The following is a 16,846-nucleotide window of genomic DNA, read 5'->3' as shown; positions in this document are numbered from 1 at the left end:
TTAAGAATCATTTAAAAAATCGAACACTTCAGGACCAATAATATTTGTCCGTATTTTCACGTGAAAGAGTTTGAACCTACAACTAAACTGTTTCGTCTTAATAACAGGGAGGCTAAAACGATTTTTGAAAAAAAACCAACTGAAAATGAGTGGAGCATCACATCGCACCTAAAACAAACATTGTAAAGCTTTTAAATGAGCACACAAAAACATCTCTCTTACCTCTCCCCTTTCTTTTGCAAGGGTACGGGGCGGACTTTGTTTCACCAATTCCAGTAATATTATATATCTGTCTTGAGAAGAAGGACCTTATGTCAGTGGCCTTCTTCTTCAGGGATGCCAAATGATTTTTGAAAAAAAACCCAAAAAACTGAAAGTCTGAAAAACCTGAGATTTGGCATCCCTGTAATAAAAATAATGAACGGTTCCCATTGTGCTTTCTAATAGTTAAAGTAAGAAACTAAAAAAGACTAAAACAGTCAAATAAGCAAAACCATCAAAAAAATCCAAATAAATGGAGTGTGAATTTTTATACATTGCAGTTGAGGTGAATTGGAGTCTGTCGAGAGTCCACGCAAAAAATGTCACATTTCAAACACGATTCAAAAACTTCACACAAACAGAATCAACCTAAGAACCAACAACACGAACTACACCGGGATCTACGGTGTAGCGGTCAGGCATTCCGATATCACTCGCAGTAGATGTGAGTATAATTCAATTATGAGGGGAGGTTGGTTTTTTTTTAAGAAGAAGAACCCCCTTCTATCTGCTGGGATGTTGTATCTCAGGATCTACGAAAGATCTTGTCAGTTTTTTAGGGTTTGAGCGCTTAATGAGCTGCTTGCACTGTATACTTCCAAGGAAGCTGAAAATGTTTCTGAGTGTTCTACGGTCTGCTGGGGTAATAAATTTTACAAAGCGCATAGAGCTTGCTGTTGAGCAGGGATATGCGCTGTACAAATGCTATTTATTATTATTATTATTATTATTACCATTATTATTGTTATCATTATCCCTCTCAGTGTGGGTTGGCCCCGATAGGCAGGTTCAAAGCAGCCTGTTTCCCAAAAGCCAAAAGGTCTAAATAGCGTCAATTGGTGGAAATCATTACAACTACATTTTTACCCCCCAAAAAGTACAAAAAGGCTTGATATAACTATCTAAGTCTTCAAAGCTCAACTTGATTTACCAAAGCTATCAACAGAAATATATGGCTTGCATTGTTTACTTGGCTTCAGCTTCTAGCATTCAAAGATATCATCAATGATTCACAACACAGAATATGTAAAAAGGAATCAACTGAGCACACAGAAATTATGAGCATGGCAACAAATCTCTCAAAACATAAAAATACAAGCATCTAAATATTACAGTTTCTATGGCACATTAAAAGCTGATGGCACACTCCAAACCGGTCCATATGAAATTTAGAAATATTTATATAAAAAGTTATAGAAAAAATTCCATTAGGCAACACCGTCTTGAGGGTACACACTATTGAATCAGAGACAGTTTACAAATACTTTATGATAAAATGTCCTGAATATCACACATGGGAATACAAGAATACAGAAAACCTTAACACCAAAGAACATGAGCTGTGTAACATGGACAACTACTGGGTGGCACCAGGAGATCCTGTACCTCAACAGGTAGAACCAAAGTCAGTCTCACAGTCACAACTACATGTACTTTTGGCCGCGAGCACTGAGCCATGGTGTGACATAAACAAGTATGAATGTCATGATGCGGTGGAATCAGGCGCTCGTCAATTTTTTGGCATATAAAGCTATTGGTATTATCTTAAACTTAAACTTAAAGCTTGTTCATTTGTCTTGGTATTATCTTAAACTTAAAGCTTGTTCATTTGTCTTGCTTTCGATGAAAATATCATCCCATGTATATTTAACAAAAGTCTAGATCTTTTGGATTGAAGGTGGATGAAGTCACCTGATTTCAGAGGTAAAATGAGAGAGAAAATGGCCCCCAAAGCTTGATGACTTCCAAAGCTTGAGAGTCCTTAGAAACTGTAGGTTTACATTTTTGTGCCTTTAATCAGCATTTTTCAGTAAAAGCCTCACAGCAAATTGTTTTTAAGTGAAGATGAAAGGTATTGAGTAAAAAAAAGAACATTTGTCAAATTTGACAGAAATTGCCAAACAGGAAGAACAATGCCATTTTCTTCAATTTCATTTTTTTGACGAGAGCCTAATTTCACCATGCTGCCTCACAAGTGGAAACCATTCACGTTAATCTCAGTAAAATTTGCAGCAAACTACTAGGCTGGCAGAAAAATAAAGTACAATAAGCTCAAAACAAATGAATATTTCTTTGGCCAGCTCTGCAAACGTACAATGCCCAAAATTTTTTTTACAGTTTTATTGCAATTTCTTGATCAGTGGTGTTGGTTGCATATGCTCAAGAAATATTGTGTTCAAATTCAAACTGCAAAGGTTGAGAAAAAAGAAAGATGAAATATATAAAATGAGCATAACTTTTTAGAAAAAAGAAAGATGAAATATATAAAATGAGCATAACTTTTTAGAAAAAAGAAAGATGAAATATATAAAATGAGCATAACTTTTTAACACTTTGCAGCCACACAGCCAGCAGAACAAAATACCCCAGCTGGTCACCCAACCAGGAGAGCGACTGCAACCCACTTCTTGGGATAATTTTCAGCGGCACATTATTGCCCAAAGTGACTGCAAAGTGTTAAAGATGGAAAGACTTTTCTCTCACCTGAAAAATATTGCTTTGTGGGCTGACATTATCAGTAATACGGAAAGACTTTTCTCTCATCTGAAAAATATTGCTTTGTGGGCTGACATTATCAGGAATACAATTACACAGCTTGTTCACCATTAAGTCAAGAGTGTGAATATAGATTACCTCTCACTCTAAAGAAGCACCATAAGATACGGTTCCGTGAGAATTGGAAGGTGTGCTGAAAAAAGGAGTTACTTCTCACAATGCACTAATGGGGGTAAATGTATCTGCCTCATGGCAACTGAGTGGGTCATATTTGTAGATTTTAAACTGATGCCAGCTTCTTTATCTTTTATCATTTCATGTGAATAAATTGTAAAAATTCAACCTATAAATTTGATTTATCTACATCCACAGGGCTTTTTTACTTTGCTTCTTAATGTAGGCATTTTTACTTCCCCATCAACATGATTTAAATTACTTAGCAGGCTCGGGAATTGAACTCGGGCCTGCTGTGTGCGACAGCAAAGTACCTCACCACTGCACCCCAGACGCCAGTCCAGACGCCAGTTCCAAGAGGCTGAAATCTGAAAAGTATGTCACTCCGTCAGCACGCTCCACCACAGGGCAAGTTGTAGGCTTGGGTGCAATGCCCTTTCAACATTAAAAAATTTTATGTAAACATTCCTGTTGGCACTACTAAGTAATCACATATAAGTTAAAGACAGCATTGGCGATGTTTGCTTCACAGGATGATCAGGGTCAGTGTGCAGTAGAGACAAACGAAATCTTCCCTTACATCCGCAAACAGAAAAATATTGGTCTTCAGCAAAGCACGGGAACTGCCACCGTTTAAATAACCAAACGGACTATACCTCAGTCTCCTCCCCTCCCCTTGAACAAAAGCAAGCATGACAACTTTTACATCGGAAAAAAAAATTTAAAAATATATATGGTGCTATATAAAGTATAAAGTGTACTTGCGCCATTAGAAAAAAATAATATATTCCCTGTATGATGAGATCTCAAGATGAAATTTACAAATTAATAACTGACCTGGAGAGGCAGTGTACAACAGACTGAACAAGTGAACTTAGCTTTTGTAACTTTACTGCTTAGAGGTTGACCCTATTGTTTTGCTGCAGTCGTGTGTGTTCTACTATTGAGTGACTATTTTTCTCAACTTTTATACATAATACATGCATATAATATATGCCTAATACTATGCTTTATGTACACACATGTCCATTAATTCTTAAGGCATGATATCTTTATTAATGTAATGTGCATTGACCATTTTTTATCAAATGGAAATGCGCAACATAAAAGCTATTATTATTATTACTGAGTGGAACCAAGATGTTCATTTGTTTGAGTAAAGAGTAGCACATTAACACAATAGTGGTCAGGTAGGGCTAGGAAAAAATAAAACAGACTGGCCCAGTGGCACCCTCCAACCACCCTTGTGAGAGAGAAACAAACAAAAAACCCAAAACAAAATAAAGAGAGGAAAAGAAAAAAGAAACAGATCAGCGCATTCATGGCAGCAAGAGATGAGTGGCATAATGAATACTTATTTTTCATGCATAGAAAAAGAGCCGATGTTCATACGAATGGACACATCATACTCTCCAAATAAGGAGTTTAAGAATACCTGCATAAGTATTAACACGAATATATATTTACATCAAGCTCCAAAAACACCGCAGGGCAAAATACTTCTATTGAGTCAGAACTGTACAAGCTATAGTCTTGATCGTAGGCAGGAATGTGGCATATTATGACAACAACAGAATCAAGTCTAGAAGTCAACTTGCCAGATGTAAATTATATTCATGATTTTTTACTCTAATTATAAGCTCAAAACTTTTCCATCCAATCTTAATATTTGTTCATTTTGTATTGTTGCTTATCTCTCCAAAAAGAAACATTTTCTCAACAACAAAAGAACAAAGAAAATTCTCATCTTACCATCACCACTAAACACGACCCAGTACCAATATAAATACTTAACCCTTTGAACCTTGAGCTCCTGAACCTACTGTGACCCCTGAACCCCAGCACCTATCCGTGACGTTGATGGCCGGGACCGACCAGTTCATCAAACACTTCACAAACATTTCCCCAAACCCCCTTTTTTCCTTCAAATTTCATGACAAAAGCTCTCAGTTTCTTCCTGCTTCAATCTCGCACGGAATAGCTTATTTTATTCTCATTGAACAGGAAAAAAAGTGCATAAACAGGAAAAAGGAGTTGCCAATTCCTCTACAGCGGGATCTAGGGATACACGAAAATTAAGAGTTGTGCCGCTAAAGCAGGAATTTGAGTTCAAAGGGTTAAGTTATTACATTGGAATGTATTGCTTTATACCAAAGAGGATAATTTTGTCATGCAATTATGTATTGTACAAAGCAAGTCAAGAGGGACTTTATCCCTTTACCTCAATCAACTGTATTCATGCACCAGCATCCAGAAATTGTGGTCAGTTTTTGTTTCATCTTTGTTGAATGTCCACAACTCCTTACTTTTGCACCAAAATGAGAGATGGTGAGAAGAAACACATCACATTAGTCTATTTCCATGATTCTTATCTTTGACAGAATAACATTCGATAATAATTTCCTGATCATTGTCCTTTTTGAGAATTAACAAAAAATAATCCTCACTAAATCTTCACACATACAATATTAAGATGCAAAGCTGGAAAACAGAAAAATAGCAATTTAAGATTTTCACCTGTTTTTTTCTTCCATTTTTCCTATCAAATTCTCAGAATAAAACTTTTCTTAGATCCAAAATCAAAAGTAAATGTTGACAATTTTTAAGTGGCATTACAACAAACTTTAACCAGACAATGACTGAGCATTTGTTGGCATCTTAGTCTGTGTCAGCCTCATTAACCCGTCTTTACCTCTCCTTCTCTTTTGTATTTGTTACTCTTTTCTGACACCTCTAATCTTTAACACTTATGCCCTAATTGTGTTGCAATTTTTGTAAAACGCCTTCTAAAACAAAAATAATGCCGAATGCATTTGTCTGCACCGCCCTGCATATTTAAGTATACAGGTTTGAATCATTCAGCCAGTATTTCCTTATATTTAAATGTGTACGGGTGTGATCCACCCAGCCGGTAGGAATGAGGTACGAAATATGCTGGTGGGGAAAGGGTTAATATCGCCGCCCCCATCCACCTTGACCTAGGTTTCTTGCTCGTACCTCAAAAATAGGTCACTCCGCTTGTTCTGACATCTTTTGTCCAATGACCACACGTATCATAAAATACATGTGACATCAACCAGAGACGAGCAGGACTCATGCTTGGTTTGGATTGAGTAAGGAGAAGCACAACATGATAACAGTCATTTCGCACGAGGAAAAAGCAAATTAAGACCAGGGCATGAAAAATTAAAAACAGGAAAAGAAACAAAGTACGACCTAACGGTGATAGCCTCCTCTAACCCTCTACTGTGGACTGATGTGAGATGAAGGTAATAGACAAAGATGCAGACCCCTCATTCACTAGATGGCGGCCTTCAAAGATGATGAATGCCATCAGTCGCTTCTTCGACGCAGGAATTTTCTCTCGAGGCCAATCATCGGAGATTCCAGACCCAGCATCAGTACAAAGGAAACCATGTAGGTCATGAAGACGATGCCCATGAACGTCACCGCCTGAGAAGAAAAAGTACGACAAAACCAGTCAGGTAACAAACAACTACACCATTTGGAGTCCGTGGCCTATTGCTTATGCTCTCTGACTCTCAACCATAAGGTCATAGGCTCGAATCTCATGTGGGCCCGACTTTGTGTCTTTGGGAAAAGCACTTTACATGGATTTTCCTACCATCTTCCGGGTGGGAATGGGAACCCATCTATTGAGAGTGAAAGATCTTGTCAATTTGCTAGTGCTTTAGCTCGTGTAATCCACATTTCGCACTGTAGGTTTATCAGGAAGCTGAGAATGTTTCTGAGTCATATTCAAGGGTCTGCTGGGGTAATAGAGCATCTTGTAGAGAGTGGATATGTGTAACATAAATGTAATCATTCTTATTGTCATTATGAAACATTCCTTTCTAAAGCCTAGGCCGGAAGTGCACTCCAGGACTGTCCTCTGTGATGTAATGGTAAGGCTCTTCATTGTTGTGCAATGAAGATGAGTGGTTAATCCCCATGTGCGGAAATCTGCTTTATCTAGTATCTCTGGCTTTCTGTAGAGATACTGTTACCAATTCTGCCCATTTGGCTTTGACAGGTAGGGTCGAAGTAGCCCACCTCCCTAGTGACCTAAATTGAGTTGAAAGGGGGTCTAAAGCATTTACAGTCATTGCACTCAATAGGGTGGGAGAGGGGAGGAAGAAGGGGGATGGAGACCAGTAGCTTAATTGGTAGGGTATTTGCCTCAATCCACACCAGCTTCAGTTTCCTTTTTTTTTTTCTTTTTTTAAATTGTTTTTCCTCATGTAATTCACCCCCCTCACCTCACCCTTGGGCAAATAGCTCCTTCACCCCCCCCCCCCCCCTCATCCTCTTGCTGATGATAATTTCAGAGAAGATGACCACACAGGCGTGCACTCACTATATTGAGATCGTTGACATAGAAAAGCTGGTCCATATTGCCAAAGTAGACGGAGATGACGCTGGGGTGTATCAGGTAAGCCATGTAGGACAGACGGCCCAGGGTCACAAAGGGAGACCAGGACAGAATGGTGTTCACAAATCCTGGAGAAAGACACAAATGTACACATAATTTTTGTCTGAACTCATCATCTCTCTTTTCTTTCCTTCTCTTTAGTTCAGTTTTACTTTTAATAAGAGTTTAACAGCACTGGCAACACAAACAGAAGGTCAAAATAAGTGCCGAAGTGCCCAGTCATCTATTGCTCAATGTTTCTGAGGTAATGAAAGATTTACCAGCCATAAAAAATATTCCAAATGTGACTGGGTCTTTTTAATGGGAATGTTTAACTCTTACAAGTTGTAAGCAAAGTTGAGTTTACAATATGTAAACATTAGCATTTTCAACAAGAAAAAGAAAGGTATCAAGCTACAAACATGAACTCATTACCCATCAAAATGTGCTGAAAAGATTGAAGATCAGATGGATAGAGTTAAGCACAGGCAAAAAGCTATTTCTAATGAACGCCCCCACCCCTTCACGTAATGCATTGAGTGAACAAACATACCAACTACTGAGAGATTAGTTTAATTAAGATAAAGTTGGGTACAGATGACATGGACGTGGAAAACTACATATTATGGATAGCTTGTACAATTGCTATTCCCAGACTGATATCTATTTTTTCGCAATATCAGTTTTCCTGAATTATGATTGTGTAAACCAAATTTGTCAATCTCGCAAACTGCTTGAGCTGACCAAGCTCAACTGTATGTGCTTTCATTAGCCTTTGTTATCAGGGACATAAGACAATATCTAATGTTTGTGAAGCATTGTGGTGAAATGAAGCGCTCATTAAAATATTAAAATAAAAAATAAAAAACTTGATTTTTTTTCTTTTTGGCTCAACACCAATTATGTCAATTAATTAAAGACACAGTTATGTGTGGATTTTATTGAAAAATGTTGATGCACATAAAATGTACATTTTCATTTTCTAAGGACTCTCAAGTTTAGGAAATCAAACCAACTTTGGCAGCCATTTTCTAGTTAATTTTACCTCTGAGGCAAAGGTAACCCCCCACCTCCATCAATCACAAATATCTCAACTTCTGTTCAAGAAGAGATGGGCAATTTTTTTCCATCAAATGTAGAACAAATTAAAAAGCTTTAAGATGATACCAATAACTTCACATGCCCTACAATTTAAGAGCGCCTGATTGCACCACGCCACAACACATACAGAATAACAGGACTAGTTCGAACACAGAAGACTCGTCGAAATCATGCAACCGTCGAACTGTGCTTGCTGTCCCGCGTTTTTTTTTCTTTTTTATCTTTGTAAAATATCCCTCCAACTACGGATCCCTTGGCGCTCATATGACCTTATACAGTTGCGAGCGCCGTAAAACCCTCTACTAGAAAAAAGTACGGATCCCTTGACCAACTGAGGCCGGTCCCGTTGAACTATTCGTGTTATACTGTTTTAAGATTTTAAAACTTTAGCGAATACGTACCTCCATATCCACTCGCACAAGAGATGATAACCCAGCACACACAGGCACCCCACGCCGAGCGAGCGCACGTGTTGTAGAAAGCCGCCTCACCCACAGAGAGAGGGGCTCTCCCGCTGATGTCTCCGTCCAGTCCATACACAATGACTAGACCCATAGCTACTGCAATGGCCCATCCAAACAAGTTCACATACTGAAAGGGGGGGGGGGGGGGGGAACAGAGAGAAGAAATCAGCCAATGTATGCTTATATTTAATTTATGTGCATTTTTGTGAGTGTGAGTGCGTGTGTGTGTGGGGGGGTGGGTGTGTGGGGGTGTGTGTGTGTTTGTGTGTGTGTTTGTGCGTGTGGGTGTGGGTGTCTGTGTGTCTGTGTGTGTGTCTGTGTGTCTGAGTTTTGTGTGTGGAGATTGTGTCTAGAAAGATGTAGTGCAAACGTTAAAATCACATCCATGAGATGAAAAAAAATAAGAAATGTCATTTGTAAAATTGAATACAGCTTTTTCTGTAACTATTCCTTTGCATCGTGTAAAAAAAGAAAATAACACGCAAAAAAGCAGTAGAGTGGGTAAGTTTTATCTTACTGCTCTTTATGGCACTCATGAAACACTAAAGATCACTTTCTAATTCCTTTCTCCATCAAAGTCACATAGATGATTAACTAAAATTGGGGGTATTATTAGACAGAACAATTCAAACAACAACAAAATCTTAACTCCTTGAAAAAACTGTGCTGGTGAGCCACTGGCAATGCCCAGGGTACATTCCTTTACCACTACTTCAACGTCAAAAAACTTTTACCTCAAAATAGGTTTACTTGTTCTGAATAAACGACCAATTTTGTGACGTACATGTCAATCTTAGATTTCATGTCATGGAATAGTGGGTTTACCCCCTTCGGAGATAAAGATTTAACACATGTTAAACAAGTTTCGCCAACAGGCACAGAGTGACTTGTATACCGAGAAATATAGGACCAAGCTCTTCGAAATAGGAAAATAAAGATGTATAAAAATGTAGATGATCTTTCGTATTTTAAACTTAATTTTTGTTCGTAAGTATCAGACATAGAACTTATGGTATGCTAAATTCCAAAGGGCATTTTCAAATGTATTATTTCGACGTAACAATCTTTCGCATTATAACTTATTTTAATAAGCAATAATTTTTGCTCATAAGTATCAAACATATAACTTACAGCATGCTCAAAACAATTTCCAAAGATCTTTTTCAAATGTATATTATTTCCATACCTTATTCATACGAATCTTTCCATGGTTTACAGCCAGTAAATAGCCAGCAAGGATCCCAATAATAAATGGGCCAATGCGACACCAAGGTACTTCATAGTAATCGTAGAATCCTTCCAAAGGATTGTCACTATTGAAAAAAGAGATACAAAAAGTAATTAATTACTCATTTGATTCAAAATTATAAGGCCTATAATTTGATGGTAAACATTTTACACCATCATCAACACACATTAAAAACAATAAGTAGGTGGGTTGCTTCCAACACTTCTGCCACAGTTTACTGGAGGTGAGAGGGATACAGATAAACGGTCCTCTAATCAATAGCTCCTCCAAACACCCACTAAAAGCAAGCCAACTGTCAAAATAACAGTAACAATAAATAGCATTTATATACAGTGCTCTATCCTGTTAGGCAATAGCCCCAAGTGCTGTTCAATCATCTACACTGGTCAGTACACCGATACAAAAAAATGCTTTCCATGAAGTGCAAAAAAAATGCTTTCCATGAAGGGAAAAAAAAATGACATTCACAAGCTAAAAATATACGTTTACAATTAATGGGCTTTAAAAGACAGTATTGTTTGTCTCTTCTTTGGGGGGGGGGGGGGGGGGGGGCGTTCCAGGTTTCAGCACCATGCACAAGATCTCTCAGCAAATGACTTGGAATTCAAATTGTGTATTCTTAATTTAGTGATGTCAGATGATGACAGCAGCTGTATTTATAGAATGTATGGGGTAAGCAATTCTTTCAACTCCTTGAATCCAGTTCAGCACTTATGCAGCGTTTTTGGTTCCGCGTTTCATCAGCTCACCATTTAAGTGGCGTTTTAGGGTACCCATTTCTACAACCCCAAAATGGTATGGGCATGTCACAAGATCCACAGGACTTGGCAAAACAATCCTGCAAGGAACCTTACAAGGAAAGAGAAAGAGAGGAAGGCAGAGAAGGAGATGGGAGGACAACATTACAGAGTGGACAGGAAAGACGATGGGTGAGAATCTGAGGAGAGCAGAGGACAAAAATAGATGGCGAAAGCTGGTTTTCCAATGCAGTGGTCCCCAACGGTTGCCCCAACCACCGGATAGAAGAAGAAGAAGAAGAAGAAGAAGAATCTACACCTGAGCCTCTGCTGCATTTCACCCATATTGTGTGTGACCCTTTGTCCAATTATGAATAGTTTGAGTGCTCACACAAATCGATCAAGATTTGACCAAATTATAGCCGTATTAAGATAATGTCTTTCGCCGCTGGGTGTGTTAAATTGTGGAATTGTATGTGTACGGAAAGTGTTAAATATCATACTGACGCATAAAAATGAACTAGAATATAAGGGACCTCTTACGTAATGTTGCTAGCCCCATTGAAGGCATCAATAAAGTTCGCTTTCCATTCATGCTGCGTGGACAAGACCCCCGTGGTGATCCAGCTGATGAGGAGGATAACCAAGCTGGCAGCTAAACCAGCATAGGCATGGCTGGGGAGGAGAGTTTGAGTAGAGTGAAAAAAAAACTACATCAACAAATCAATGTTTGTTTAGTTTAGTTTTAGTAGGAGTTTTACGGCACTTGCAACATGACACAATTTAAAAATTTTTTTGAATAAGAGTTTTATGGCATTTGCAACACAATAAGGTCACATAAGTGCCGAAGATTAGAGGTGTTACAAGAGAGTAACAAACACAAAAAAAGGAGGGGAGATAAAGACGATAGATGTTTGGTAGGAAGGAAGAAGCAAACCACACGAGAGCACCCACCTACCATCCACCATGACACAATTAGGTCATATGTGTGCCGAGGATTAGAGTAACAAACATACAAAAAGGAGGAGAGATAAGGACGATGGATGATGGATAGGAAAAAAGGAGCAAACCACACCAAAGCACCCACCACCCACTCACACAATTAAGAACACACACAAAACAGGCTGCTTTGGTCATGCCTGTAAACACGAGCCCCAGCTGAGCTGGACACAGTGCCCCAGGAAATAGATACGCTTGACATAATAGACTTATTATTAACTAAATTTGTTTGTTTATTTGTGTGCCTACGGGACGGAATCAGGCACAGCTTGTCAATTTTTGGGCATATAGAGTTACTGGTAGCATCTTAAAGCTTTTTCAGTTATCTTGCTTTCCATGAAAAAAAATATCCATTCATCTCAGAAAGAAGTAAAGATATTTGCGATTGATCGAGGTGGGGGTGCCTGGTTTCTGAGGAAAAATTAGCAAGATAATGGATACCAAAGTTTGGTGACTTCCAAAGCTCTAAAGTTTTAGGAAAATACAAATTTACATTTTTTCGCGCCTTCAATCAACGGTAATCAGTAAAATCCAAACAGAAATGTGTATTTCTAATGGACATAAAAGGTGTGGAGCCAGGGGGAAAAAATTCTATTAAAATTACCCAAGAAGCAGGAAAACGCCCGTTTGATCAATTTCATGATTTTTACGAACACCTGATTTCACCACAATGTCTCAAATTTGTTTAAGTAAAGAGAAGCACGAAAAGAAGTGCCAGGAAAAAGTAAGACAGACACACAGAAACAGTAGGATCTACCAGTGGCGCCCTCGAACTTGCAACACAATAAGGTTATATAAGTGCCGAAGATTAGAGGTGTTACAAGAGAGTAACAAACACAAAAAAGAAGGAGGAGAGATAAGGACGATAGAAGTTTGATAGGAAAGAAGAAGCAAACCACACCAGGGCACCCACCAACCACCCACCTAGGAGATTCTAAGCTGTATGGGCCAACAGAGGAACAACACATGCACGCACACACACATATTTCGATTTCGATATGCCCACCACTAACACACAGACACACATATACAAACACACATATATGCAACAGACACATAGACACAGACACATAGATACAGACACACACACATGCAGACAGACAATATATATCTGACTGAGAGGGTTACACACAAATACACAGACAAACATAAATACAGACACATACTTACACAAAGACGCACATACATAATACACAGGCACACACACACACACATACAAACACACACACACACACACACACACACACACACATAAACACACACACACACACACACACACACACAGTGACACTATAATTACAATGTCAACGATTTTCCCTGCAAAACTTACAAGTAGAACGGTATCAGCATCAGAGGACTCAGAATAAAAAACTGCATATCATTCGCCAGATACCAGGTATGGGCAAAGCACTGGGGAGAGAAGGAAAACTACATAAGTCTCACGGCCATGCCCTGCGAGTTACAATCTGTTTGTTTGCTAGTTCAAAGCTCTTCTTTCTCTTTTTTAAAATGTACCCATCAACACAATTTAGATCATTCAGCTGTCCCTGTGGTTTTATGCACCCTGCCCCCGCATAATTTAGCAAAATTTGATTATTTTTTGCATAATTTCTGATTATTTTCCTTTATCATTCTTTGTTAAAATTAACAGAATGGCATAATTTCACATTTTTGGGCTCAGTTTGCATAATTTCAGAATTTTTCTTGCATAAAAAGACGGGGACAGATTTAGTTGGCAGGCCTCCGACCCTGCCTTTAGGCCCAACACGGGCTGAGAGGGATACAACTTACCAGCAGAAAGACCGACTTACTCGACAAAAATGTTTCATTTTCATAGCAGGTTTACTGAACTTGTAACAGAAACAGGTCATACCTGAAGCAGGCTGACAGAGTAAGTTAGCCCTAATAATAAATAATAATAGATAGCATTTGTATAGCGCACATCCCCGCTCAGCAGCATGCTCTATGCGCTTTACACTATATTATTACCCCAGCAGACCATAGAACACTCCGAAACATTCTCAGCTTCCCGGGAAGCATACAGTGCAAGCAGCCGATTAAGCGCTCAAACACTAACAAACTGACAAGATCTTTCGCTGTCTATAGCTAGCTAGCCGGGTACCCATTCCCACCTGGGTGAAGTGAGGAAAATTCGTGTTAAGTGCCTTTCCCAAGGACACAATGTCGGGCCCTTGACGGAATTCGAACCCACGACCTTACGGTTGCGAGTCCGAGATCCTCACCACTAGGCCACCGACGCCAGATATACATCAGATTTACAGTGTTGCACCATTTTTTTTAGCATGAAAGGATTACGACAAGTTCAACTTGAAGAAAATGGCAGTACATGAAAATCTACAAATTTGACCCCTATGTCAATTTTTGACCGATGCGAGTAGTAACTCATTTTCTCAGCTCGCATCATTAATAAGTGCTGAAGATCAGAGATGTTACTAGAGAGTGGCATACAAATAAAAGAGGGAGAGAAAAGGATGACAGACGTTTCATAAGAAAGAAGGGGTAAATTACATCAGAGCACCAACCAAACAACCAGAAAAGGGAGCCAAATCCCATACCTTTCCTTTATTATACCAGAATCATAACAGTTGAGAAGCTAACTTCACTCAATCCAAGTTATTAAGCAATTAAACAAGAAAACAATTTTAAAAAACATACAAAAATAAAAAAAAAAAAAAACCAACCCCCCCCCCGACCAAAATAGCCCACTAACCCCTCCCCCCCAAAAAATACATTAAAAAAAAACATCTTTTAAACATAAAAAAGAAATGAAAACACAATCTTACTGCTTCTTTTTGATTGACGATGTTGTTGACATAGAGGAGATTGGTCCACCAGTTTTTCTCACAGAAGGCTTTGTCTGCAGGCTGCGAGGTGGTCCACAGTGCACCGGACCCCATGAACCTCTGCAAGCCCAGAACCAGCAGCAACGTCAGCATGTATGGAGGAGTCAGCCTGGCCAAGGACAAGAATTATTCTTTTCTTTCTTTCTTTTTTTTTAGTAAGTTTTAACGGCACTTGCAAACACAATAAGGTCATATAAGCGCCAAAGACTAGAAAGTTAGTTTTAGTAAGAGTTTTACGGCACTTGCACCACAATAAGGTCATATAACTGCCAAAGATTAGATGTGTTGCAAGAGAGTAACAAACATAAAATAGAAGGAGGAGAGATTAGGACGATAGATGTTCGATAGGAAAGAAGGACCAAACCACACCAGAGCACCTGACCCACCAACCACCCACAAAATTATTCTTATTTTAAATTTTCTTTTTCGATTTGTCATGATGCGGTGGAATCAGGCGCTTGTCAATTTTTGGTCGTATAAAGTTATTGGTATTATCTAAAAGCTTACTAATTTGCCTTGCTTTCAATGAAAACAATAGCCATCTATCTTGAAGAGATGTCAAGATATTTGCGATTGAAGGAGATGGGGTTGCTTCGTTTCAGTAATTAAACTAGTGAGAAAATGACCGCCAAAGTTCGGTAACTTCAATAGCCTGAGAGTCACTCAAAACTAAAAGATTACATATTATATGCCTTTAACCAACATTTTCAGTCAAATTCACATGAAAATGTGTTTTGATATGGACATAAAAGGTGTTGAGAAAAAATAATTCAATAAAACTTGCCAATCTGGTGGAAACATTTTTTTTTTCAATCTTATCATTTTGACGAACGCCCGAATTTACCACGATGCCTCACATTTAGTTTCAGTAAGAGTTTTATGCTTTAGTGTGCGTTTTACAGCACTTGCAGCATGATATGGTCATATAAATAATGCTGATGATTAGAAGTGTTACTAGAGAATAACAAATACCAAAAAGAAGGAGGAGAGATAAGAACAATAGATGTTTATTTGATAGGAAAGAAGGCACCCCCCCGCCCCCAACCATCCAGTTAGAACTTTAAAGCACTTACTACACAATTAGGTCATTTAAGAGCCGAGGATTAGAGGTGTTGAGTTTTGTAATTGAGTAAAGAGAAGCATATAGTCACAATAACGGTCCTATACTTCAGGAAAAAACCAAGACAGAATACAGAAACAACAAGGAAAAGAAAAGAAGTAGGACCTACCAGTGGCACCTTCCAACCATACATAGAGGTGCTATTAGAGACTAACAGACAAAGCAAAGAAAGAAGAGAGATGAGGAAGACAGATCTTCGATAGGAAAGAAGGAGCAAACCACACCAGGGCTCTCTACACCCCCATCAACAAGAGTTGGATCATATTAGAGGTGGGCTTCAAACCTGCCTGTAAGGGCCAGTCTGGGGACTGAGAAGGTTACAACTGAAAAAAAAAGGTACTCGATAAAAATTTCCCCCCCACATGGGAATCAAACTCAGGCCATATTATGAGCAATGGCAAGGCCCTTCACTGAACCACTGATCATGCCATTGACAAAAAAATGAATATGTATACAAAAACTAAAACAAAGAGGGTAAAATGAAAGGAACTGTGAGCTATCCATCGTGTCAGGGGGGAAAAATCAGAATTTTATTTCTTTTTAATTCCGTCTCACTACAGATATTAACATCATGGGAAAAAATAAGACTTTAAAAAAAAAATTCAGTCTCACAATAGATATTAATGTCAGGGGGAAAAGAAGAATTTTTAGATTTGTAATTCATTTTCACAACAGATATTAATGTAAGGAAAAAAGTAGAATTTAGGTGTTCAGTTGTTTTTTTAAGTTCAGTCTCACAAAGGAAATTAATGTTAGGAAGAAAAAAGGAACATTTTAAGATTTTCAGTCTCATAATAGACATTAAAGTCAGGGAGATAAAAGGAGAATTTAGAGCTTTTCTATCAGTCTAAAGACCGATATGTTATCAAAACATAAAACATTTTCTACATCATTTTCTTACCTCCAAAATCTGTGAAAAAAGAACATGGGCCAGTTTATTTTCCAACCGGATCGCTTCATCTCCCTGATG

At 38.4% G+C, this 16,846-nt stretch overlaps 1 protein-coding gene across 1 annotated transcript in view; it reads right to left on the bottom strand.

The window, feature by feature from the left end:
* Positions 1–3,062: 3,062 nt before the first annotated feature.
* The window catches only part of LOC101862922 (O-acyltransferase like protein), a gene marked incomplete at its 5' end in the record, with an annotated part of 34,045 nt that continues 20,261 nt past the window's right edge, over positions 3,063–16,846 (bottom strand). Inside the window, 7 exon segments of the mRNA XM_035972509.1 lie at positions 3,063–6,384; positions 7,289–7,431; positions 8,845–9,034; positions 10,094–10,220; positions 11,437–11,568; positions 13,223–13,302; positions 14,697–14,865. Of these exon segments, the coding sequence (XP_035828402.1) occupies positions 6,265–6,384; positions 7,289–7,431; positions 8,845–9,034; positions 10,094–10,220; positions 11,437–11,568; positions 13,223–13,302; positions 14,697–14,865 (961 nt within the window).

This window comes from Aplysia californica, unplaced genomic scaffold, assembly GCF_000002075.1.
Source record: "Aplysia californica isolate F4 #8 unplaced genomic scaffold, AplCal3.0 scaffold00023, whole genome shotgun sequence".
NCBI classification, from domain to species: Eukaryota; Metazoa; Mollusca; class Gastropoda; order Aplysiida; family Aplysiidae; genus Aplysia; species Aplysia californica.
Note: the sequence above shows the minus strand (reverse complement) of the source record. Positions and strands in the feature narration are given on the sequence as shown.